Source organism: Podarcis filfolensis, assembly GCF_964270895.1.
Source record: "Podarcis filfolensis genome assembly, chromosome: 6".
NCBI classification, from domain to species: Eukaryota; Metazoa; Chordata; class Lepidosauria; order Squamata; family Lacertidae; genus Podarcis; species Podarcis filfolensis.
The window spans coordinates 46,001,827-46,026,200 of record NC_139609.1 but is presented as its reverse complement, the minus strand read 5'-3'; the positions used below and the strand labels follow the sequence as shown (position 1 = coordinate 46,026,200).

Sequence of the window (24,374 nt, the reverse complement as noted above, 5' to 3'; positions counted from 1 at the left end):
CTGGTGTCCTCCTGTCTCCATACCCAACTCTGCAGCTTGTGCTGTTGGCTGTGTGCTCTCCCCATTTCTGGGATTGCTCTGCTGCTGTTCAAGTGACTTCTGCCTATAAAAAATCATGGCCGCCAGAAATGCCTCATATCTGCAGGATGGGAGCTGTCCATGATCATTGCAGCAGCAGCACGTTTGCAGCTTTCCCTTAACGTCCTTTCGGTCAATGAAATGTACTCTCTGTTTGAAGTCTTGACAAAGCAGCACTTGCTGAGTTTTCCCCAAACCCCGTTGTGCCGTGAGGGGGGAAATCCCCACCCCCCTTTCCATGGCTCCACAGAGAACATCAAAAGTTAGATTTGTCAAGTTGTGCAGAAGTAACATGCTTTGTCCTGCTCTTGCAGGGTGTTTGTCCTCATTCTCGTTGCCATTAGCATCCTCTGGATCCCCATCATCCAGCTAGCCAACAGCGGTCAGCTCTTTGACTACATTCAGTCAATAACCAGTTACCTAGCGCCACCCATCACTGCCCTCTTCATCCTAGCAATCTTCTGCAAGAGGATCAATGAGCCAGTAAGTACAGAATCAATGAGGAGGTGCGTATGAATAATAGCATCTCCCAAATGTCATCGTTTCATAGTTTTTCAGGGCAGACAAGACCATTCATTACTATTATATTGACTGACTTTCCCTTGAATGCAACAACTGTGGGATTTAGGCCCATTAGAGGACAGCATCTCTTTAAAAAAAGATTCTCAGGGCTTTGATTACTTGTTTAACTGAAAGAAGTGATAAGGCACAGGAAGTGAGAGGGGGGAGCAGGGAGAAAAGAAGGGACTTCATAAAGATTCACCGAAACTTATTCCCCCCCCCACACACTGCTTAGAAAGTAATTCTTATTCAGAAACTGAATTTCCCTAGCTTTAATCTTCCAGTCATCAAATCTCCTTTGGTTTGAGACTTCAAGAGAGCTGAGCCGTATATAATTATGTGGGAGATCTAGCCACATTGTGAAATCAAGCCAAGTTTCACTTGTTTCTTTTTGACAAACTTGCTAAATAGACCCATTTCTGCAGAACTGTATGTCCTGGTATAACACCAGCACCTCACGTTGAGGGGAGCGCCACTTTTCTTTAAACCCACTCAAGTGAGAATTCAGTAACCACCTTCTGGGGCTCAGGACTCAAACCCCAGGTGCCCCAGTGTGCAAGGAATACCAGTTAGGACTTGACTTCCTGAGGACCTTGGGGACTGTGCCTGTCCCAAACCCATAGCATTTAAGAGGATAATTTGAATAGGTATACTCCCTTCAAAGGGAATGGGGCAACTCAAACATTGACCAACTCACTTCAGGTCTTTGCCCCTTCAAACCCAGTTAAGGGTATTGGGGTGGGGAGTGGAAGGAAAGGGCTTTGTTTCTGTTTAAAGGGAATTTCAAGGAATAAAAAGAAGCGGCATGATGTAAGACCAAACAAAAACAGAGATCCGTTATTCTAGGCTACTTGTAGATGTGCAATATAATTTCCTGGCCTTTTAACCCATAGGAACCCATAGTTCTTTCATCAGTTTCCAACACCAGCTTTGTTCTAGATTCCCACCCCCCTCCCAGGTGAAAGCCATACATTTCATGCAAACTTAGGTTTTTCTATCCATTCAGTCCCCCTTGCTTGCTTTCCCTCCCCTCCCCTTCCCATGGGCACTCTTTCTCTAGCTCAGTAGAGTTCCACTGCTCTTTACATCATTGTAACTCCAACCACTCCATAAATGAACCCACACAAACATACGCAGCTACATAAATGTCATTTACATAGGTCTGTTGTTTACCCAGTGTGGTTTGGGCAATGGCTGCATTAACTCTGTTCGTATTCCAGCTAATTGTATAGCTTGACTGATGAAATTTACAGGAACTTGGAGGGGACCATTCTCCCTTAATGCTGAAGTGCTAGTTTGGGACCTATCAATGTTCCTAGGGAGACTGATGGTCAAAGCCAGAGGGGTCCTGGAGAAACTCCACCTGATAATATGGATGCTTTTTAATCTGGGTTCCAACCAGGCATGCTGTTTTATCATTTCTGGCTTGCTTTAATGCATCCTTGCAATTTCAGTCCTATGTCCTGGGCACTAACTTGATATCTGCTCCTGAGTTCATGCCCCAATGCTGTCAGCCTAATCCTAACTTCTCTTCCTGATCTGAAAGCCATCCTCTCCAACGCTGTAGCAGTGCAACACTATAATCAGTTCACTCATTAGTCTTTGCTGTCTTTTCAATGTAATTAGTCCCACAGGAGCCTCTCTAGAAGTTTCCACTGTGCTTCTGCAGTAATTAAAGGCTTGTAACGAGGTGGGTTCTTATCTTGAAAATCTCTGCCAGGATGGAATTAGGGACCCCAGTTTTGTGTTAAGGACTCATACGGTTGGTCCCACTCTTTGTATGCCTTTAAACATTAAACTAGTGCTGTAGGATAAACTGTCCAAAAAGCTGTTCTGAAGGCATTACTTTAAAAAGGTAAATACATTGGCTCAGAGGCAGAGTGGCCAAACACTTATTGGTCTAGGGATGTGGGTTTTTTTGTTACCAGAACCAAGATAACTAAGTTAAGATTTGAAATAAGGCTTTCTAAGTCTAGGTATGGCAATCTTATATATTAGGTGACAATGACTCTCATAAATAAATACCTGTTAAAATTTAAATGTAGTGCATATGTTTAAATTACAACTAAATATGTTTTTAGCCCTTCTCTCAATAAAGAACGAAATTGGATCATGTTCATTTCCAAACCGGGATGTTTTAACAAAATCAGTAAGCAAGGACTGGATTTAACTAACTCATTCCACCAGTGGAAGCCAGCCTAAGGAATTCCACTAGCATAACAGGGCTTTCCCCAACTCTCTCCCCCCCCCCCCCCGCACACTCTAACCTCCACTCTGAAGGGACAGGAGAACCTGCAGAACACCATGTGTTGGTAGCGGAGACACCTCCCTTGGGCAAGCACTGATGGAGCAATCTCCCAAGCACTGCTTTGAATCCCACCCCATGTTTCCAACTCCTCCACTCAAATTTCATCACACCTCCCTATGTTTTCTTTCCAGGGAGCTTTCTGGGGACTGATGTTTGGGTTAGCAGTCGGACTCGTTCGGATGGTTATGGAGTTTATCTACATGGCACCCTCCTGTGGCGAGGAGGACCAGAGGCCAGCTCTGTTGAAAGATGTGCACTATCTGTACTTTGCTATCCTCCTGTGTGTGCTAACGGCAGCTGTCATCGTCACTGTTAGCCTCTGCACACCACCAGTCCCAGAGGAAAATGTAAGTGGCTTTCAAGGATGAATATTCTTTTTAAAACAAAACACCGAAACACTTGCTTAGTTTTCCTTGTTGTTCCTTGGACCCCTCAGTACTACTGTAAACTGGAAAGCCCTTCTGAATTATCTTGCTTCCCAGGTATTATAGAGTTAAAAAATAATTTAGGCTCAGTGAGCACTGGAAATGGAGAGCAGGCTTCCATGCTGTGAGGACACTACTGGCACATCCTATCAAGTAGAGAGGCAGACAGTGGGGAAGAAATCATATTAGAATGGGCTGCTGAGGAGGGAATGTAATGGCTCTAATTGAACCCTCTCTCGTATTTCAGAAGAGACGGCATCAATCTTGTAAGCTAACAAGATTAATATTGTTGGAGCCTTGGCATTTAGAAAGAACATTCCATCCCAAAGTGATCTCAATTACATTGAACGACTGAGGTTTGGTAGCAAAGAACTTTATTTCATTTGCTGCATAAAACTGGTAAAAAAGTTTTCTTTCCGTGAGTTCTTGAAGAGATGCTTTGAATACTTTCTCACAATTCTGGTTTTCCCAAAAGCAGTCCAATCCTGGTTTTGCTGGGTCAGCTTAGTGAATAATGGAAAGAGTTTTCCTCAATGAACAAAAGTATGGATCATATTCTCAACTGATGTGAATAGACAATAATCCATGGGTTCAGAGTGCCTGTAGCCCTTGGCTTTCCTATGTAGCCTTCCTTCCAGATGGCAGACAGCTTCAACTCCACTTAACTTCCCATATCAGAGTGGGGCTCTCAGAACTGTATTGCCTAGGAATGGTGAAGAGATTTGTCCAGGCTGCATTTTTCAGTGAGCTGGACTAATATATAACCTGAAGCATAATTATCCTTCAGATTTTGCACTGGTCCGAATTTTAGAATGCAGGTTTAAAATACATATTTTGTGATAAAACGTGTACTTAAATATGAATTTTCAGACAGATTAAAAAAAAATGTAAATATGTAATGAAACACATGCAAAACTGACAAGGACTGAAAAGAGAATGGGCCATTCACCGTAGCATGGCCACAAAGGAGTGATTAGCGAACCTCAGGCTGAAATGATCTCTTGAATGATCTCTTGAACCTATGCTCTTGAATGGATAAGGACACTGGCTCATTGGTGCAGAGTTGAGTACAATCCTCCTGGAGTTTTATCTGGGAAAGAGTGACTACACATGGCCTCGCAAAACTTTCTCTGATGACCTTCTCCTCTGACAGTAGCAAATGGACAGAAGAGGAAGGAGAGATTTGTATCTGGTGTTTGAGTAGTACCGTTAATGCACCAAGCTTTAAATGAATTACAGCCTAAAAACAGCAAGCAGAAGCATTTTTCCCTGCTGTTTTGGACACTCTCCCATCCCTGTGGTGATGGATGCTGTACTGCAAAACAAATATGCAAAGAATTTGTTTGGTATGCCTCAGAGTTCATATGTCTTCATTGTACATAGCCCATATTGTGTCATGTCGTCCTTGAAAACTCTGCAAAGGAGCTTACAATTAAATTTGAGACTGTGAAGCTGAAACGCAACTGCCAGATGCCAGATGGCATTTTGGAAGAGAAGGATTTATTCTAGTTCGACAGAGGAAAAGGGGGGAGGGAAAACTTTTTTAAACAATCTTGACGAAGTTTCTTTTAAGGTTTGTCAGACGAGAACACGAGGAAGTGGGGAGTGGCAGAGGAGGAAGTGAGGTCACAAGAGGATAGTGGTACTGTATTAATTCAATTAAAAACTATGTCCCACTTTTATTTATAAAATAAACTCAGAATAGATTGCAAAAATATTAAAATGTCTAAAAAGACAATGGGAGTCAGAATTCTTTCTCCTCACAGCAGCTCCCCCTCCACCCCCGCCGAATACTGAAACTATTCTACTGAGGGATTGTGAACCCTACTGAATTTATTTCTTTAGATGATTTATATGCCAGGGTGGTTTACAGCAAAGCACCCAGATCAAAATCCATAAAAACAGAACAATCCTTTAACAGCACATAACAACTAATTAGTGAATAACAAGTAACTAATAGCAGCAACAGCAGCAGCAATCACATCTCCCCTCCTCCAAATGTGCACTGAAAAAGATGAGTCATAGCTAGCCTCCTAAAACTATAGATGGAACCAAATGCACCTTAGCAGTGTATCAGGAGCCACCACTGAAAAGACCCTTTTCAAGGTTATCACACCATGTACCTCATTCCACAGAGAGACTACCAGGTGGGTTTCATCTGCTGATCTTAGAGCATGGACAGGTCGAGCCAAGACATTGGGGGCTTTAAACGGGGTAGGCTGGAGCATGGGGAGCGAGGGAGAAGAAAGATCCCCCCAAATCAGGCGGAAACATTTACCATGTTGCTTCCACTCAATTTTGTGGGATTCTCCCTCAACCCTTATGGTTATTTGAATGAATGAATGGTTATCATTCATTCATCAGATAAGAAGGTCCTGCAGCCACTGTACCTCCCAGCTTGTAGGTTTACCTGCTCAGTGTAGTTTGTAGAACTCTAGTATGTGCTTGAAAAAAACAAGAGAAGACAAACTAAGCAACTGGTGGAGTAATGGGGTCTCAGGTTGGCATGATGGGCCTTTCAAAGACACATGGTCTCTCTCCAGGTGAATGCATAGGAACTCTAGCATGTCAGAAATAAGTGTCCTACACAAGCCAAAGTCATGATGAGCCTTGCCCATGAATCTGTTTCCTATCCAATAAGTGCATTTTAGAGTTGCAAGCATTAATCACGCCTGCACTTAAATTAGTTTAAGTGTTTTTGTCGTTACTGCTAAAACTATTTTATTTCATCCTAATGTATCTCTTCCCCTTCACTCACCAACAAGCCATTTGTGTTCAGAGGAAGAGGGAAATGTCTCCTGGATCCTTTTGTGTCCTCCATTTTCATTACATTCTAGTTAGATTTAATGAGTAACCAAAAGGGGAAAAAAGGAAAGGAACGTAAAAAAGATAGAAAGAAGCCCCTAAAAGGATTCTTCAGGAAAGATGAGGATCATCAAATCAAAGCAATTTAGCACAATGTGACAAGAAAGATTAGCCTTGCCTGATGCTCATCTTGGTTGAAAATAATTTAAATAAAGCTATAAATCTTCCGGAGATTATACAACTTTTTGTGTCAGCTGGAAACTGCCTTCCAGATTTTGTGCCTGAAATTCAAAGTATTAAAACTACTGTTCATTTATAAGTGACCTTTTGAGAGTTACTTTCCAAGTAGAGTAGTATGCTAATAGCATGCTATGTGCAAATGTGTCTGTATTAGAACTCCCTACAACATTTTTGTTTTTTAGAAAAGCAACTTTAGGAGGGGTCAGTTTGGAGCAGAGAAGTGGGGTGTGTGTGCTTAATGCTTCAACACAAGAGAGATGGGTGGCTTCCACATGAACTGGTGCTGCTTCCACATGCAAGTTTTTCAGTGTTCACATGTCGCCATCCTCTTCAAAATACCCAGGAGGTTCCGGTTCTCTCTTCTGTTTTGTATATATAAAGGTTCTGTGTGCCACTCTACGATTCTATGATTTTATATTATTGATTCTGGGAGACAGCAAATCACAAGGTACTTACTTATGAGTAGACATACATCAGATTGTGATGTGCCTTTTTAGTACAAGTTGCAGGACAACCTATCCCCACACAGTTCATGTGGCTAAAGCCATGCTCCTTTAAGCCCTTCTATGTCAATCTGGGTAGATCTAAAGCAAGCAGACGCTAAATGACACACAAATATTCTGCAGCTTTTACACCTTTGTTTTTGATTTGCAAATTACCCAGCTTGCCCGACTGACATGGTGGACTAGACACAGCAAAACAGATGAAAAAGACTTGGAGAGCCACACCTGCCCAAGCCCAGAGATGATTTCCTCCAAGAGAGAGAATGATGTAGATACTGTTCAGTCAGAGAATGGAGATTTAGTATGTAAAGAGCATGGAGGTATGTTACCCGTTTTCTCCTGCCAGTTGTGTATTTTTGTGTGTGCACAATATACATAGAACATCCGGGGTCCATCAAAGCCAATAGATGACTAGAAAGCTTGCTCCATAACCTTGTGTCCTCTGCTTAGTATGTGGTTTGCCAGACTAGACACGCCATGGTAGATAGGTGCAACTTTCTGCTCATGTTATAATGTATAGTACTTTTTCCTGATTTTATGGTTGTATCTTTTTGTAAACTGCTTTGAGGGTTTTAAAATCAAGCAGTGTATAAATTTTATGAAATAAATAGAGAGAGAAATGTTCCTATTAGCATCATAGGTTTTGTTTTTTGCAGCAACATGTGCCAAATTCTACAAAAACTGATCAGTGTAGCATCCAATAAGTTACATTTTATAACCCCCCCCCCATGACTGTTGTTCTTTAAGAGGCCTATTCTGAAACAATTTCCTTTGATGTGTAACATTTCTCCACTAAAATGAGGGAAACCAAAGATTGGAAAGCTTAATTGCACTTTTGGTCAGAGGAGTTACCGTACCGTACTCTTTTTTTACAAGTTCACAGCACTGCAATGTTATCTTCTGGCAAGAATTTGAGAGCAGAAAAGGGAAACCCAGTGGTTGCAACTTGAAAGTTGGGTGGATGTAAAGTGTTGTGTTTAGCTGGAATAATCATCATTCATTATCACAAAAAGATCTTGCATAAAATGTTTTAGTCATTTTCATACAGAATGCGAGAGTCAGCTCAGTGAGGAGATGCCACAAATATTTGTTTAGGATTAAAGCCATTCTCCTTGCCTCTCAGTCTAATCCGCAGGTATAATGGAAACAACAACAAAGCAGCTTAAAAACCAATAAATGTATTATGACATGAACTTCTGACAAAATAGACTGCAATCCACTAAATTATAAATCAAAGCATAATAAATTAGTTTGGTCACATCCACACCATACATTTAAAGCACATTTAACATGCATTTAAGACACACTGATTCCCACAAGGAACCCCGAGAACTGTGATCTCTTAAGGGTGCTGGAAATCCAAGCTCCGTGAGGAGTAAACTGCAGTTCCCAGGTTCATTGTGGGGGCGCCGTGTGCTTTAAATGTATGGGGTTGTATCCAGCACAGCTAAAAGTCACTTAGCAGTATACTTGCTCCACTGGTGAAATGTTTTGTACCAGTGGAACATTGTTGCAAGAGAGAATGCATAGCAGATTGCACAAAAATTTGCTTATGCAGTCTGTTGCATTGGATTCTTCTTCTGCACAACATTTAAACTCACACTTGCACTAGCAGACAGAACATTGGATAAAGCCTGTGGCCTTTAAGGTGCCACAACACTTTGTTGTTTTTGCTGCAGCACATATCTACACTTCTGAAAATTGTTGCATAGCAAGTAAAATGGGACATTTACAAAGCCCCCTCCCCAAATCCTTGGATTTTCTAACTTGGCTGACTTCCCATCCTTTGCTCAGAGCTGTTGGATTTACCTTCATCAAAGTGTTCCTTTTAGAGCTCATTGTCCTATATCTTTGTACAAAGATGGGGAAACTGTGGTCATGCATATGCTGTCGAGCTCCAACTACCATCAGCCCCAGACATCATGGCCAATAGTCAGAGATGATGGGAGCAACATCTGGAGGACCACAGGTTCCCTAGCCCTGCTTGGTGCCTATGGAATAACAGCTATGCTAGCCCACATGTTAAGTCCAGAACTGAGAAAAAAAGGCAGGGAATCAGGGAATCAGGAGACGGGGGCACTATTATCCTCTGAAACTCCTTATTGTGGAGAGGTCCAAAGGAAACAGGTCTAGAAACCACTGTAAAACGAGGAGACCAGACTTTTATCTGTGGGTCTGACAGGTAGTTTGATTCACATTCGAAGCAGCTGTTCAGCCTAATGTTGTTAATTATTTGCCACCTTTGTTTTCACATGAACTAAACTCATCTGTCCTTGCATCTGTTTGTAAACAGCTATCCTGAAGATGAGGTTATTAGCACTGACGGCAAAGGAAATGTAACATCCTTCATGCAAAAGCAGAATGAGGCTCTGTGTGTGTGTGTGTTTATGCCATTTTAGTACCTCAAAGGGCTGCGTTTGGAAAAATAAGTGGGAAAGATATAAGATATAAGGGTTTCCTTCTGTTTTATATCTGGTCTGTTCTACCATGAGAGATGAAGAGGTTCAACAGGTGAAGTGAAGCTTTCCCTAGCAGGCAGATGTTATTAAAGGCACAGGAACTGAGAAAGACAGGGCTACAATGCTATGCACACACACGTCATATTAACCAACAGATCTCATTTGCTGGAGGAACTTCACAGAAGGAAAGCAGGACAACAAAGCAAGAGCCTCTGTACTTCACGGCTTAGCATCCAGGAGCAAGGGCTTTACTTGTGTTCACTAGTAAGGTCCTTCCAACAGTGCACCCAATAGTACTGGTTCCCATTCATTATGAAGTGTCTGTGGGATCTAAATGCTGCTTCCTGGTAGCCTCAATAGTTAGGCTATAGCAGTGATAGCCAAACTTGGCCCTCCAGCTGTTTTTGGACTACAACTCCCATCATCCCTAACAGGACCAATGGTCAGGGATGATGGGAATTGTAGTCCCAAAACAGCTGGAGGGCCAAGTTTGGTCATCAGTGGGCTATAGTCTAGAAGTGGGAGCCAATGCTGGAGTTCAGGGGATTCAAGCTACCTGGGGATTGGGGTAGTATGTTGACCAGCAGTATAATGTCCTCTTGGCTCCAGTAACCAGTGCAGTAGCCATGCTGTACTTCGGAGTTGGGGAACCTGTGTGAGTTTGTGACTTTCCCATACTTCATCTGTCTCTGTCATAAAGTTACCTCATCCTGCTAAAACTGTAAAATACCAGTAGTGGTTCATATAAACACAAAAAACATTTTAAAAAGCCCACACCATTTTCCTCATTTTTTTCCCATTCAGGAGTGAAGCATCCTTGCTGGAAGAAAGTGTTTTTCTGGTTCTGTGGGATTTCCACTGACCCCAAGCCCACTTTAACCAGAGAGGAGGAAGCGGCGCTTGAAAAGAAACTCACCAGCATCAAGGAAGAGCCAGTGTGGAAGGCTGTTTGCAATGCCAATGCTGTAGCTCTCTTGGCTATTAACATCTTCTTATGGGGATACTTTGGATGAGCCCAGGATTGCCTTGCTCCAGTTAGAACAAGCACAGGCATCAACCGGAAGCTACAAGTTGCAATTCATTCAGCTGTGGGCCTACACTGTGGCTTTAGCTGGTCCCCTTCTCTCAGTCTCCACCGCTATCAGTGATACCTTGACCTACCTCATTGGGTTGTTGTGAAGACAGACGATAAAGTGATTTACACACCACAAGTCTAAGAAATATGTATTATTAATAGCTGTTACTTTCCTCCAAAGTTCCATGCTTCTGAAAATGGAAAGACATCTTCTTTATTTATATATAAAGTGGGGAGAAGAACTACAGGGTAATTTTTAAAGCAAGAGATGCAATTAACATACCTTCCGGTCAGTCTTATTTCTTGAATGGCATGTACTCAGGCTGCCAGTCAGTGTAGACAAAACTAAGCTAGATGGGGCAATGATGTGACTGGGTATAAGGAAGCTTCCTATGTTCCTTTCCACAGGTAAGCCTCAGAACAGGAGGAGGCTAATACCAAGAGTGCATTCATTGTGCTCCTTTGCCAGCTGCCTATGCAGTGTTTAATTCAAAGGTCCGGCCAAGATGTGCTGCATGAATTGTGCTGAGAAACATAATGGGTTTCTGAATGCATTCAGGTGGGGTCGTTGGAAACAATGGAATATAAAATCCAGATTTCCATTCTGTTCCCAACCACTGATGGGCACCATCAGAACCAGAACTAGACATCAGTTCAACCGAGTAGAACTGTTTAGAAGACCTATATGCAGTCTCATACTGTACAGACATGCATGGGTCAGAGGCTCTGACTTACTAAAGAAACAAAAAAAATCCTTCCAGTAGCACCTTAGAGACCAACTAAGTTTGTTATTGGTATGAGCATGCACACTTCTTCAGATAAATCACTAAAGAATGATTTTTTTTCATGCTGGGACATTTCAAGAAATGAGTTGTTAGCACTATAGAATTCATACGTGTGTGTGTGTGTTGTAAACAGATTGTGATATAACAGCACTATCCAGTACGTTGCCTCAATTGTAATTGACGTGTAAGTCCCTTGGCAGCAGACATTTTTAATGATGTCAATGCATACTTTCTTATTAATCTTCCTTGCTAGGGCTGTGTCGATCAGCAAATGATTATCATTCATTTTCCTGACAAATCTATCAAGGTCATTCATTATTGTTCCACACACAAAAAAAGAATCTTCTTTTAAACTAAGATTAATGACTTGCTGTTTTGTTGTCAGGCTGGCTGAGCAAGAGGAAATGAAATTAACAATGAACCCCTACAAACATGTCACTACACTAATTTATTGGGGAAATATTTTAAAATGTTATCTGAAATATAGTGGGTTTAAAAAGAAAACCTGCTTCTATGGCACATTTTTAGTACTGTAAGCAAAAAAAAACACCTCTACAAATTTGAGGAAGATGGGCATCAGATTTGCAAATCACTTTTCATCTTTTATGCACTACTCCCTATAAATTCTAAATATATAGAGGAGTTAATAAGATGACTTTCTCACCAATTAAGGCATTCATCTTTATTACACTGCAATCCATTTTGTCCAACACCAAGAAAATCCTTCCATGCTCGTTCATTCAAATTTAAAAAGACTTTCAGCTGCTAGAGACCATTCAGATCAGATAATTACCTTCCATTTCCAGCCTGAAATCCTAAACTTTGTTCAGATTGTTATACTGGCAAACTACAATGGCACACTAAAAACAACACAGTATTCTGGGATGTTTTCTTACAATGTTAGCAAGCACTAAATAGTATACGGCAGTAGTTTTCATAAAACAGTTGAAAACCTCTTTTGTAAGAAGAGTTCCTTTGCTATGCAAACACAACTGGGGTGTGTGTGTGTGGCAGCGCTACACCACCACCTCATGTCAGGTGATGTCACACAATCATATACCTAGGAACCCTGGCCCAGTCAGGTTTCTGAAACCTGTATGGGTGTTCAAAAATGTACATATTTTCATCTTACACACTGTATGGGTTTGTGGTGGTAACACCAGTGTACATGCAGCTGAAAGGAGATGCTGGTGGTGCTGTGGTCCAAACCACTGAGCCTCTTTGGCTTGCCGATCAGAAGGTTGGTAGTTCGAATCCACCCAACGGGGTGAGCTCCTATTGCTCTGTCCCAGCTCCTGCCAACCTAGCAGTTCAAAAGCACACCAGTGCAATTAGATAAATAAGTATCTCTGCGGAGGGAAGGTAAACGGCGTTTCCGTGTACTCTGGCTTCCGTCATGGCGTTCCGTTGTGCCAGAAGCGGTTTAATCATGCTAGCCACCTCACCCAGAAAGCTGTCTGTAGCCAAAGCCTGCTCCCTCAGCCTGAAGTAAGATGAGTCCCGGACCCGGTGGTCCCCTTTGACTGGACTTAACTGTCCAGGGGTCCTTTACCTTTTACACGCGGCTGCCATCATTGTTTTGGAAAGTGTGGCACTCTGCTAAGGCAAGAGTTCTCAAGTGCAGAAGTGTCATCTTCTCAGTTTGGCACAGCTAAGGAGCTGGAAGTGAGTGGCAGAGTCTCTCACTGTTGTTTAAAGGGCAGTTCCCACAAGTGGTCTGTTAACATGAGCGATATTACTGAGTGAACTGAGAGGTGACAAAATGCTACGTAGCTTTTGCAGAGCAATGGAAGCACTAGTGGGACAGAGGCAGTCACATTTCAGTAACTCAGTGCTGCTGAAACAGTTTAGTACAATGTGGTGGGGCAGGCAGCACTGTCCTTAAGTATTGGCCACACTGAAAACTGTTACGCTAGAGTTCTCATTGCCCAGAAGAAGAGAAAATCGACCTCTGTACAAGCGAAAAGATGGTCCCTGGTGAGATGGTGATTCCCATCTACCATAGTCTGCATTTAAGCAAGGAGATGGTGAAGAATGTGTATGATAGCTGCCAATGGAATTGATTCCAAGAGGTGGTTCCTCATCAACAGAGGCAAAAGCATTTTTCACTCTTTCTCTGTTGCCTGTGGGTTCTGTTCAAGCCATTTTGTATTGTGTCTGGGCAAGACTTCATTGTCCACTGGGTCATTCATCTTATCACAATAAGACTGGGTTTAAAACTCAGTTGGAAAAAAGCTACCCTACACATGTGTTACCACTGAAGTAGCAAGCAGATTTCAGAGATGTTGGGGCTTTTTACACAGAGGGCATAAGAGAAAGCACAAAACAACCCACACCAATTAAAAAATTTTAAACTGTTTATATTGCTGTAACTGCCCTGGGATCTTCCAGTGAAGGGCAGGTAATAAATCTAATGATGATAATAATATTCTGCATGTAAAAGTACAAACAATTGCAGTACTCTTTAGAGGCTTCTGAAGATATTCTATTCTTCATACAAATAAACCACATAATTTTCTGCAGTGCTGAGACCTGCAGCAAATCAAGTTGCTAAGCAAATATATTGCCCAAAGCTGCACTTTTTTTCAAAGAGAGACTCACTAGCTAAAGTCATGTAATTGCACAGAGACTTAACAGTGGTGTGGGAAAGGGAAGTTATGTCTCCAACACTTTTTAGGAGAGTATGTTTAATAGATGTTTATTAATTTTTCAAAAGTACAGAAAGGAGGAAGGCTTATCCTTTGCTATCTAGAGGCACAGGAAATGGGAAGAAACAAAGACAACTTTCTTTTAAAAATTACAGCTTGAATGTGGAGAAAAATACCGCTAGAAATATCTCAAGATATTTTATTCCAGTTTTTGCTGTGAATTGGTGGAGCTCCCTTGTTAGCAAATTAATGGAAACTCAAGCCACTTCTTTGGAATAACGTAATTACTGTCACGCCTTTTTAATTGTTGCTTAAAATGGGAGTCGTAAGGAAACCTTCAGCAATTAGTCCTGATCACTTACACGTGGGACTTGTAATCGTTTCTGTTGGTGCAACCGTTTACAACTGATGGGGACAGAAGCACTGTGTTGGAAGCGCCAGCAAACCACCATTTTAGTTTTTTTGTTATCCTACAGCCATCATCTCTGAAGATTTACAGACAGGCATAAAACAGATTACTGTTATAATTTCTTAGTGTCTGCAGGGCTAAAAAGTTTGGAGAACTTTAAAGGTTATTTGAGAGAGGATGAACTGAAGCTTTGTTTAATATTGAGAAAAGGGAGGTGGCAGAAACTCAGCTTTTAACTTAAAAGCTCTGTTTTTCTAGTTGCCTTCTGACATTCATTTGCAGCGAGCCACATGTTTAAGTGCCTTGCTATTTGATCCTCCAAATTCAGTGGAATGGGAATGTGTTTGGGCAGTATTAGCTCTGCATCGTGCTTTTGTGCAGTGTATGCACATCTTGAGATCTCTGAGTCTGCACTGGAAGAGGCCAAATGGGCCACCGTTACCAGCATCTCTGGGAGGAGACCAAAGGTAGTCTAAGCAGAATGCAACACGAGTATACCATATTCCAGGCCTTCTAAAAGCTCATCCAGATATCCCACATTTTTCTTGATGGCTACTGTAGTACTCAATATGTAGCAAAGGAAGAACCCTGGGTAGATCTTGGGTTTTTTTAGTGTATGGCTTCCAAAGGCCCTGAAGCTTTTCGCAGCCATGTGGACTAACAAGGATGAGCATCATTGGGAACACCTGAGGTAAATGGGCTGTGGATTAGAAGCACCAAAACATAGCATTCAGTCTCCAGAATTAGTGGTGCTGAGTGCTGGTTTCATTCCTGCACCAAAGGCTATGCTGTCCTTTCAACGGCTTTGTTTAGGAATGGATTTTTAATCAGCAGATGGAACATGATCAAAGCCATGATGATAAATAAACTGCCTCCAATGGTGAAAATTTCAGCAAGGGAAACTTTTAACTTTCACGAAGACAAAAGACATCTGCTATCTTCTCTGTTTAAATCTCATCAAGGTATATAGAGCAGCACAGCAATTTAGAATCCATGCAACTTTCCAAATAGTATCTTAATCTCCAGCCCTTATTTCTGGTGTTAACAATAGAACATTCATTCACTTTTATACACTAAGCACAAGGCATAATTAAGAAAGCAACTCTCGTGTGTATGCTAAGCCCCTGCCTTGATTGGCCAAATTATCTTAGATTATTTAGAATGCAAGACCCTGGAGCATCCTCCAGCAGTTTTTGTGTTTCTTTGCTATTTTATCTTCTGACAAGTTTCCCAAAATAGAAGAATGGGGTACAGTACAGTCGAGTTGCATTGCAGCCAAGATACTGCCTACACAAATGCCAGGGAGAGAAGCTAAATGAACCCCGAGCATATGGTGCTCTGCTGACAGAGCTAAGAAACCAGTTCTGCATGAGCAGCGAGGAACATCTTGAAGCACACAAGACATATGTGTTTTAGGGAAAAGATTGAAGTGTTTCATAATAGAAAAGGACAAAGTGAAATACAAGTGCTGCATAAAATTTTAATTAAAAACTGGTTTCACCCTTCAACGTGACTAGGCAATATGCTTCACAGATGGATTTCGTATTTTAAGTATTATCCGCACCAAAAAAGTAAATGAGACAAATAAAGTCTTCAAAAATGCCACAGAGGCTAAGATGTATGTAAACACTAGATGATTGTGCAGAAAACAAGGCAGGCAAGGAAAGCAACCTTCTGTCAAATGTTTACTGCTGGAGAGTGCAGAAAGCCAGTTCACACAATTGCAGCCTTTAAATACTTTCATCCTGCTGAAGTCTTTCCCCACCCCAGGAGAGGACCAACTCACAACTGCCCTTATTAATTTTATGCCACATAGATTAAAATGGCAGCTGACAAATTAAAATATATCTGCCTATGAAGACTGAGTTCAGAACTGTAAAAATACAGAATCTTCAATATTAACATTGAACCAATTCAGTTTAATTTCTTGTTTGATACTATCTAGAAACTTATTCTCAACCTCGGTGAAATGGGTATATTTACCTGTTTCCTTAAGAGTGATGTATATGGAAAGAATGAATCATAGAATCATAGAGTTGGAAGAGACCACAAGGGCCATCGAGTCCAACCCCCTGCCAAGCAGGAAACACCATCAGAGCACTCCTGACATATGGTTGTCAAGCCTCTGCTTAAAGACCTCCAAAGAAGGAGACTCCACCACACTCCTGGGCAGCAAATTCCACTGTCGAACAGCTCTTACTGTCAGGAAGTTCTTCCTAATGTTTAGGTGGAATCTTCTTTCTTGTAGTTTGGATCCATTGCTCCGTGTCCGCTTCTCTGGAGCAGCAGAAAACAACCTTTCTCCCTCCTCTATGTGACATCCTTTTATATATTTGAACATGGCTATCATATCACCCCTTAATCTCCTCTTCTCCAGGCTAAACATGCCCAGCTCCCTTAGCCGTTCCTCATAAGGCATCGTTTCCAGGCCTTTGACCATTTTGGTTGCCCTCCTCTGGACACGTTCCAGTTTGTCAGTGTCCTTCTTGAACTGTGGTGCCCAGAACTGGACACAGTACTCCAGGTGAGGTCTGACCAGAGCAGAATACAGTGGCACTATTACTTCCCTTGATCTAGATGCTATACTCCTATTGATGCAGCCCAGAATTGCATTGGCTTTTTTAGCTGCTACTGTTGCAACTTAAAATTCATGATTCCTGAGGTACAAACACCAAAAATGATTCTTTCTGGATAGCAATCTGCACAAAAAGTAAAGTGTGAAAAAAACTTAACAAGGAAGGATGGAGCTTTAAGAGAGCTCAGGAGTAATGGTTCAAGAGGTAGGGTAAAAAAAAACACGTCACAAAAGGTATGGGTATCTAGACATCTTACAAAAGTCATGGCATTCCCAAAACTTTCAATCTAATGAGAAACCACTGGGGTGTCTAGCTGGTAACAGCCTCTCCAACTCCCTTTGTGGAACAAGTAATTATTACATCAAGAAGGTACATGGATGAAACAACCTGTATTTGTTGGGGAATCACACACACAATTTCAAACCACCAATCTGACTGATTTTGTTGGGTTTCTTTAAAAAATAAACTATTTTTAGATCAATGGGTATAGATCTATAATAAAAAAAGAAAGAAAAAAACAAGGATGAAATGCCTCCAAAAAGGGGAAATAGGGACTGTTAATGTACACAACTGCTACATGGCTGAAACAGGTACCACTTGATAGAAACCAAATTCCTGCGTCATAAACCCCCACTCTATTATTTTATATCAGGCCAATCCCAGATCAGAAAATGTAATTTAACAATTTCCACTGTACTAAATTGGAACTATGTAAGTCAATTCTCAGACTGTGAACTGCCTTAGCATTTATTTACTTAGTAATTACTTTAACTTGAAGATATTTTGGCTTCAGGAAAAGAATCATTTATCTGATATTTTATCACTGGGGTGGGGAAACTTTTTTGGTTGGCAGGCCAGATTCTTATTTCCCCAATCCTGCCAAGCCAAATTCGATTGGTGGGCAGTCACCTGCCAGCACAATGACATCAGATGATGCTATGCTTTGAAGCCACAATTGTTGGGGTTTCAAAGCACAGCGTGGTTTGTTTGAAAGTCCTTTTGCAAACAGCCCCATACTGCTCTTTCAACCTCTGACAATGAGAGGGTCAAAGAAAAGTTCATGGCTGCTGGAAAAGGGGATTTCAAACCAAGAGTCTTGGTGCACCACAGAAAAAAACCAAGGTTGACAGAGGGGGGAATGGAAACAAGACAATATGCCAGTGTTTAGAATCAGGAGTGAGGAAAAGAAAATCAGCCTGCGGTTTACATTCCTTCATGGGCAACCTTTTCAGGGTTGCATACCAATGACAAAAGTTGGTGGAGAAATTGATCTAACACTTACCTTTGTATATTAGGTTACATTCCTGCTGCATGAATATCTGAGGTTTCACACGCAACACACATCCATCCTCCATTAAGACAAGCAAGGGGTACTGTCACAATTCAAGGACACATTCCAGCCTAGCAAAAGTGTTCAAGGACAGCACAGTATAAAGTTGGTCAGTAGCCTGGGGCAGGGTCCTGAGAGCCTGATAGAGAGGCTTCAAGAGCTGCATTTGACCCAGGGCCTGAGGTTCGCATGCCATTCTCAGTGTTCCAGTAAAAATCTTCCTAGCACTTAACAAGAGCGCTGCTTTCCTACCTCTCCAGAATATAATAGAATGTGCATGCCTAATTTTCTCTTCCAGTAGGAGCTGCGCAAAGTTAAACTCAAACCATCAGTACAAGCAGACCATGTAAGTTTCAAACTGAAAGAACTAATAAAAGGAAACTTGGGAATCTTTGGCTCATTTATTTATTGTGATGAATAGCCTAAACCTCTCCCCACTTCTGTTACTAGGTAAGATTTCAGTGTCTTTGTGCTTTAGGAGAGGACTTCACACTTTTGTCTCCATTAACTGAAAGTCAATGCTCAAGTAATTAATGTCTAAGGCATTTTAAGAGTTCTGCATAACTTTTCCTTCCTAACTTTACTAAAAACCTTTTTCCTTCCTAACATTATTAAAAAAATCTTTTGTTGCTTGCAGTACAAAAACATTCTAACAACTTCACAGCTGTCTAATGCATTTACAATTGCTAGAGGAGCACCACATTGCTTTAACATACGTCAGGTAAGTCACTCAGAAATGCAGGGACTCTCCAAAATTGTGATAGTCTTTAACTATCCATACTTTAAATGTTTGCTAGCATATCATCAGATTTTCTAGCAATTATCATGGCCACTATGATACATTATTCTTGAGCCAGAAAAAGCAAGTAAGCAATTGAATCTGCTCATCAGATTTAAAGAGAACCAATCAATATTTTAAAAGTCTAGCTCACTCAAGACCAAGGCCAATACAGTCGTACCTCCGCTTACGTATCCCTCCAGTTACGTAAACTTCAGGATACGTAAGCGGCAAACCCAGAAGTATATTTTCGGCTTTTTGCCCAGCGCGCAGCGCAGAAGTGGTAGACCACTTCTGTGCATGCATAGAAGCGCTCTACCGCCATGTGCGCAGAAGCTGTCTCTCCGGTTGTAAAAACCTTGGGATCCAGCTGGACCTCCAGAACGGATCCCGTCTGCAACCAGAGGTACCACTGTATATATTGTTAGTACAGTATACACAGGAAATTATATTTTTACACAGACCAAATATATATTACATGAATACAGTAATTATCAAAAGACACTTCACGCTGGAATATTTTTTCACACAATCACAAGTTACCAAGGTATAAATTTATCAGATTTCAGACTCTGGTATGTATTTGTTTCTGCCTCCAAGGAATGAAAAACCACTCAATATCAATTAGGATGAGCAAAGCTGAATTTCTTCCCATCTGTAACTCAACCAGGTTTTATGTGCAGAAGATAAGTGAATATATGGCAAAGGATTCTGGAGAAGAGCAAGGCACAATTCAGAGAAATTCCCCCTCAGAAGGCCCACTAAAATGGGGGATCTACATAATAACAAAGTAGTTTTATTATTAACTGTGACATATTTAGCTTTGTAAGCAGCTTTATTTCAGCACAGTTCACTATCTTAAAATACCACCAATTATTCCAATACTCAAGGAAAGAAATCTTGAACATGGTGGAACAGGTATACCTTTGAAAGATTAGAAACACACAGCAACTGAGTGGAAGCCATTACAGTGTCATTTTGCACATCAAAAAGTCATATTAAAAGCCCTCACTGACTTCAGGTGTGCAGAAACAAGACCCAGTTTACACCAGCTGAGCCCTAAATCAGTGAAAGTTGAGAACAGCATGAATGGCAGGCCCTATAGACATAAATATTACACTTGCACTCTCTCAGTGGACTCTGACAGCTTTAACATTAGGCTCCATCACACAAAGAACAGTGGTTGTTTATTTCTGACAGCTACATGATTAAAAACCAGTAAACCAGGAAGGCTACAGCAAAGTCTTTTTTTCTTTTTTTTTAGATGTTGGGCTTCTTAAAAAGAGGTGCATGTTTTTAACACAATGATAAATCACGTTTATGACAAAATCTGTCAAAGGTTCACAAACATTCATTTCTGTATCACTGTGTGGTAAGAAAGCACAAGGTTTGATCCACAGGGTTCTAACAACACAAATAGAAGGAATACTTTACAGGTTAAAAGCTCACACTGCAGCATAACTTCATACTTTCAAAATTCACTTCTACATACAAAGAACAAAACAAAACCATATAAGATCTGAAGCATCTAGAACCCTTGATTCATCAGGAATATTCCAAATGGGTAACGTAGTGTGAATAGTGAAACCCGTATTGCACTAATCCAGCCAGTTTGTTCCAGATGAGGGAATGTGATTTAACTCAGTGCCCCCTTTCTGCTACAACTTCATCTTGCATTTCCATGTGTCTGGACCAGAGTCCTCCACTGAAATGAATAGGAAGCACCCTCATCTGACAGATTTGCAGCTGTCCAACCACACATGGATTTTTGGATCAGCATATAGAAGTTCCAGACTATACCAAATCTCCATGCATTTTTGGAAATCCCATGGCATTCTTAAAATTATTTTCAAAATGAACCCAATACAAACCCAATTTCCAAACGGGCTGAGCTAAATCCAGATTGGCTGGATAAGACAACCAGAAGTGCCAAATTGAATAAAAGATTGCAGGGGTCCAGGTAAGCCCCGCCCTGCATAATCAACCACATGACACAGTGCATATACACTATTTGAATGGGAATGCCCATAAATATTTTTTGTGGGTGGCCAAAGCTCCCACGGCCCCTAAGGGTTGGTTCCTATGAAAACAACATATCCTTGCAATACAATTAATATGCCAATATTGGGACATATCTCACTGCTGATCACTAGAAGCTTCTGCCCAAGAAATTAACCACTCAGGGTGACTTCAGCCACCATATCTTAAACTAGCCATTGAGAATTTCACCATTATTTTGTTGCTGTGATTTGGTGTTCATCTGTGATAAAGATCTTGTGATTTGAAGGGATATTACGATTCTATACTATAATGCTCAATTTCCATTTGGTAAATTGTTCACTCCATCCATCCTCTGTTGCACTTATATGAAAACTGCATCGAAAGTGGCTAACTTGTTCATCACTGCACACCACACGCGTTTAGAAATTTTAAGATACTTAAATCCACAAAGCATTTGGGATTCCTTTTACATTCCTTTCGATTTCTGAGCTCACGGAGCACATTGTCAACACTTTTTCAATATAAGGAATTGCTGCTTTATGCTGATTACATTTTTATATTGTTTGCAGAAAATACCATGCCTGGCAGGAATTTTCGCATGCTGCAACACTACTTATTTATTTTGGAAAGAAAAGATTTCTTCTCTAAATTCCAGTTCACTCTTCATTGAACCAGTTTTTTTCTGCACTTGAGTAGACAGCTCTTTTTAAGATGCAAAATGAAGCTGGTGGAATTGTGCCATCTCATGCCACCAACACACCACTTTGTGGATGACAAAAGATAAGGAACAAGCACAGAAAAATGTTATTTAAAGCACTGCTGGGGAACTTAGACATTTGCATTTGATAGAAGGGATTTAAATTGTATTAGAAGGCAAGGTGCACTAAACAATTACTGTTTATTACTATGTTGGTTCATTGCCTGAAATGTTACTTATCACACCCTGCAAGTCAAAGAGGAGACAGAGTCTGCCCTATGCACACTGCTGTTTGCCAGCTAACAGAAGGTTAGCCAACCACAGAAAGTGATTTGGGGATTATACGTGGGTAAGGATGAGGAATTTCTACCTGCTTTCATATCTCAAATAATCACTAACATTCAACAGACTGTATTATTCTACAACTTTTAGAATTATATAATTAACATGCCCAGGACTTCTAGGCAGAGACAGGTGAAGCAGAAAAGTGAGGCATTTAGGATAAAAAGGGATATTTGTGGGGCCAAATATTATGGGCAGAAACAGGTGCAACTTCACCCCAAAATTGTGAAACAGTCCAAGTGTTCCATCAGCTCCTGCGGTGATAAAAATACAAGGGGAAAGATCTATTCCTGGATGTTTGGTGACGCTCCTCTTTTGTCTTGACATCTATCACTAGGAACTCAACCTATTGCGCAAAGTGATTCTTACGGAACTACTGGAAAAAGAGTGACCAGAGAGCGAGTACCATTGAATTAAGTGGGACTTAGCTCTGAGATAGACCACACATGGGTTTGCACTATTGATGTAAATGACCACTCAAAGGCTGCAATTCTAAATACACTTACTAGAGAGTAAGCCCCATTCAACACATTAGGGCTTACTTCTGAGTAAATATCTCTAGGAATAGGATTGTGCTGTAGCAATATTCTATAACAGGCATAGGCAAACTCGGCCCTCCAGATGTTTTGGGACTACAATTCCCATCATCCCTGATCAGGGAAATCAACACCCTGTGATACTAATAACTCACTCTCATCTCAGCTCTAGCTATACCTCATACTAAGGGAAGACCACCATGCTCAACAGGCCTGAAAGCAAAAGGCAAAGAATTAAAGGGTCATACAGAGAGGGCAAGCCACCAAACAAGGTACAATGGTACCTCGGGTTAATTCGTTCCAGAGGTCCATTCTTAACCTGAAACTGTTCTTAACCTGAAGCACCACTTTAGCTAATGAGGCCTCCTGCTGCCGCTGCGCCGCTGGAGCCCGATTTCTGTTCTTATCCTGAAGCACTATTTCTGGGTTAGCGGTGTGTATAACCTGAAGTGTATGTAACCTGAAGCGTATGTAACCCGAGGTACCACTGTACTCACGATTCCTTCCCACCTCTTGGCATTAATTTGTCTAATTTGACACTCAGGGCTTTTCTGTTAACATAATAATTTTAATAATAATTTTATCATTTATTCCCCACCCATCTGGCTGGGTTTCCCCAGCCACTCTGGGTGGCTCATATGCACCCCAACCCAATATTCCAAAAGTACACTACATGACCTGTATGGATCATAAATAATTGTTGGCTATAATGTTTTGCTGGGTTTCATCCACCTTTCTGTAAATTCATCCATATGCTGGAATTACAACTTTTCTGTGTCCACAACACAGTTGGTCCATCTGCAGGAACAATTCAAAGTGATGGTACTTACGTAAATGACTTCAGACCTGGAAAACTGAAGGACCACTTTCTAACACAGGATCCTGCTTAAATACTGCATTTGTTATTTTAGGTACCTCTCTGGATCCCACCACCATTCAGCATGAGATGAGTGATGACCAGAGAGGGCCCTTCTGAGTTGTGGCATTCAGCTTATGGAATGCCATCTCCAGGAAGGCTTGCCTGGCACCACGTATTCTTATGTTGAGCTCTATAAAAGATTTGGAAAATAAATAATAATAGTGCCCTGTGATTTCCACTACATGCATCCTGTCAGTTTTGCTGAGGGGTGGTATAAAAATACTTCTAACGGGTTGGACTCCGCTGGCTGGCCAATGGTCGAGAATGATGAGAGTTCCAATCCAACAACACTTTCAGGCCTGTAAGTTAGCTGCCCATGCTTTAAATAAATAAATCGACATCTGACAAAATGTAGATGTCTGTACAGAGCTGGCAGAGATAGGAGACTTTCTGAAAGACACAATATAAAATGGAGATAGGCAGGCGGTAATCTTGTGCACTGCGTACCTCTCACACTGTTTTCAGATACATCTGAAACCACCTTTGGGCATCTATTATTTCTATGCTCTAATGATATAAGTATTCCAAAAGGAGTATGTTTACTTCTTTCCTTTCTGAAAAGAAGCAGAAGCCAAACACCCCTGCCTCTATAAATTTCTGAATGCCTAAAGAGCAAGCAGCCTGCCCTTATTTGTTAGCATGGGATATACTCAGTGGAAGGCTGGAAAGGTTTCTTCTCAGGGGATGTTTCAAAACTGCTGGTGAACATTTGGTGGCCTTTAGAAGAGAGATGCCCGCTCTGCCAATGCCGCTCTGCCAATACATCCCTTGAGCCTGTAAGAACAGACTCCAAATTTGATCAGTTTGAGGTGCAGAACATTCATAATGTTTGCATTTGGGTGGGTGCACTAGCTGATGTGCTGGAAGCCTTGCTCTTTTTCATGTCCAACAATGCACTG

At 41.2% G+C, this 24,374-nt stretch overlaps 1 protein-coding gene across 4 annotated transcripts in view; it reads left to right on the top strand.

Annotated features, from left to right (window-relative positions):
- SLC5A9 (solute carrier family 5 member 9) overlaps window positions 1–10,590 on the top strand; it is a 32,849-nt gene extending 22,259 nt beyond the window's left edge. For 3 of the 4 annotated variants that reach the window (XM_083619582.1, XM_083619585.1, XM_083619583.1), the window contains 4 exons: window positions 393–561; window positions 3,079–3,294; window positions 7,081–7,240; window positions 10,184–10,590. In XM_083619582.1, the coding sequence (XP_083475708.1) occupies window positions 393–561; window positions 3,079–3,294; window positions 7,081–7,240; window positions 10,184–10,392 (754 nt within the window). In that variant the 3' untranslated portion in view covers window positions 10,393–10,590. Of the gene's footprint in view, window positions 1–392; window positions 562–3,078; window positions 3,295–3,619; window positions 3,775–7,080; window positions 7,241–10,183 lie in introns of those variants that run through there. The other variant, XM_083619584.1, reaches the window with a different exon arrangement.
- Window positions 10,591–24,374: the final 13,784 nt, after the last annotated feature.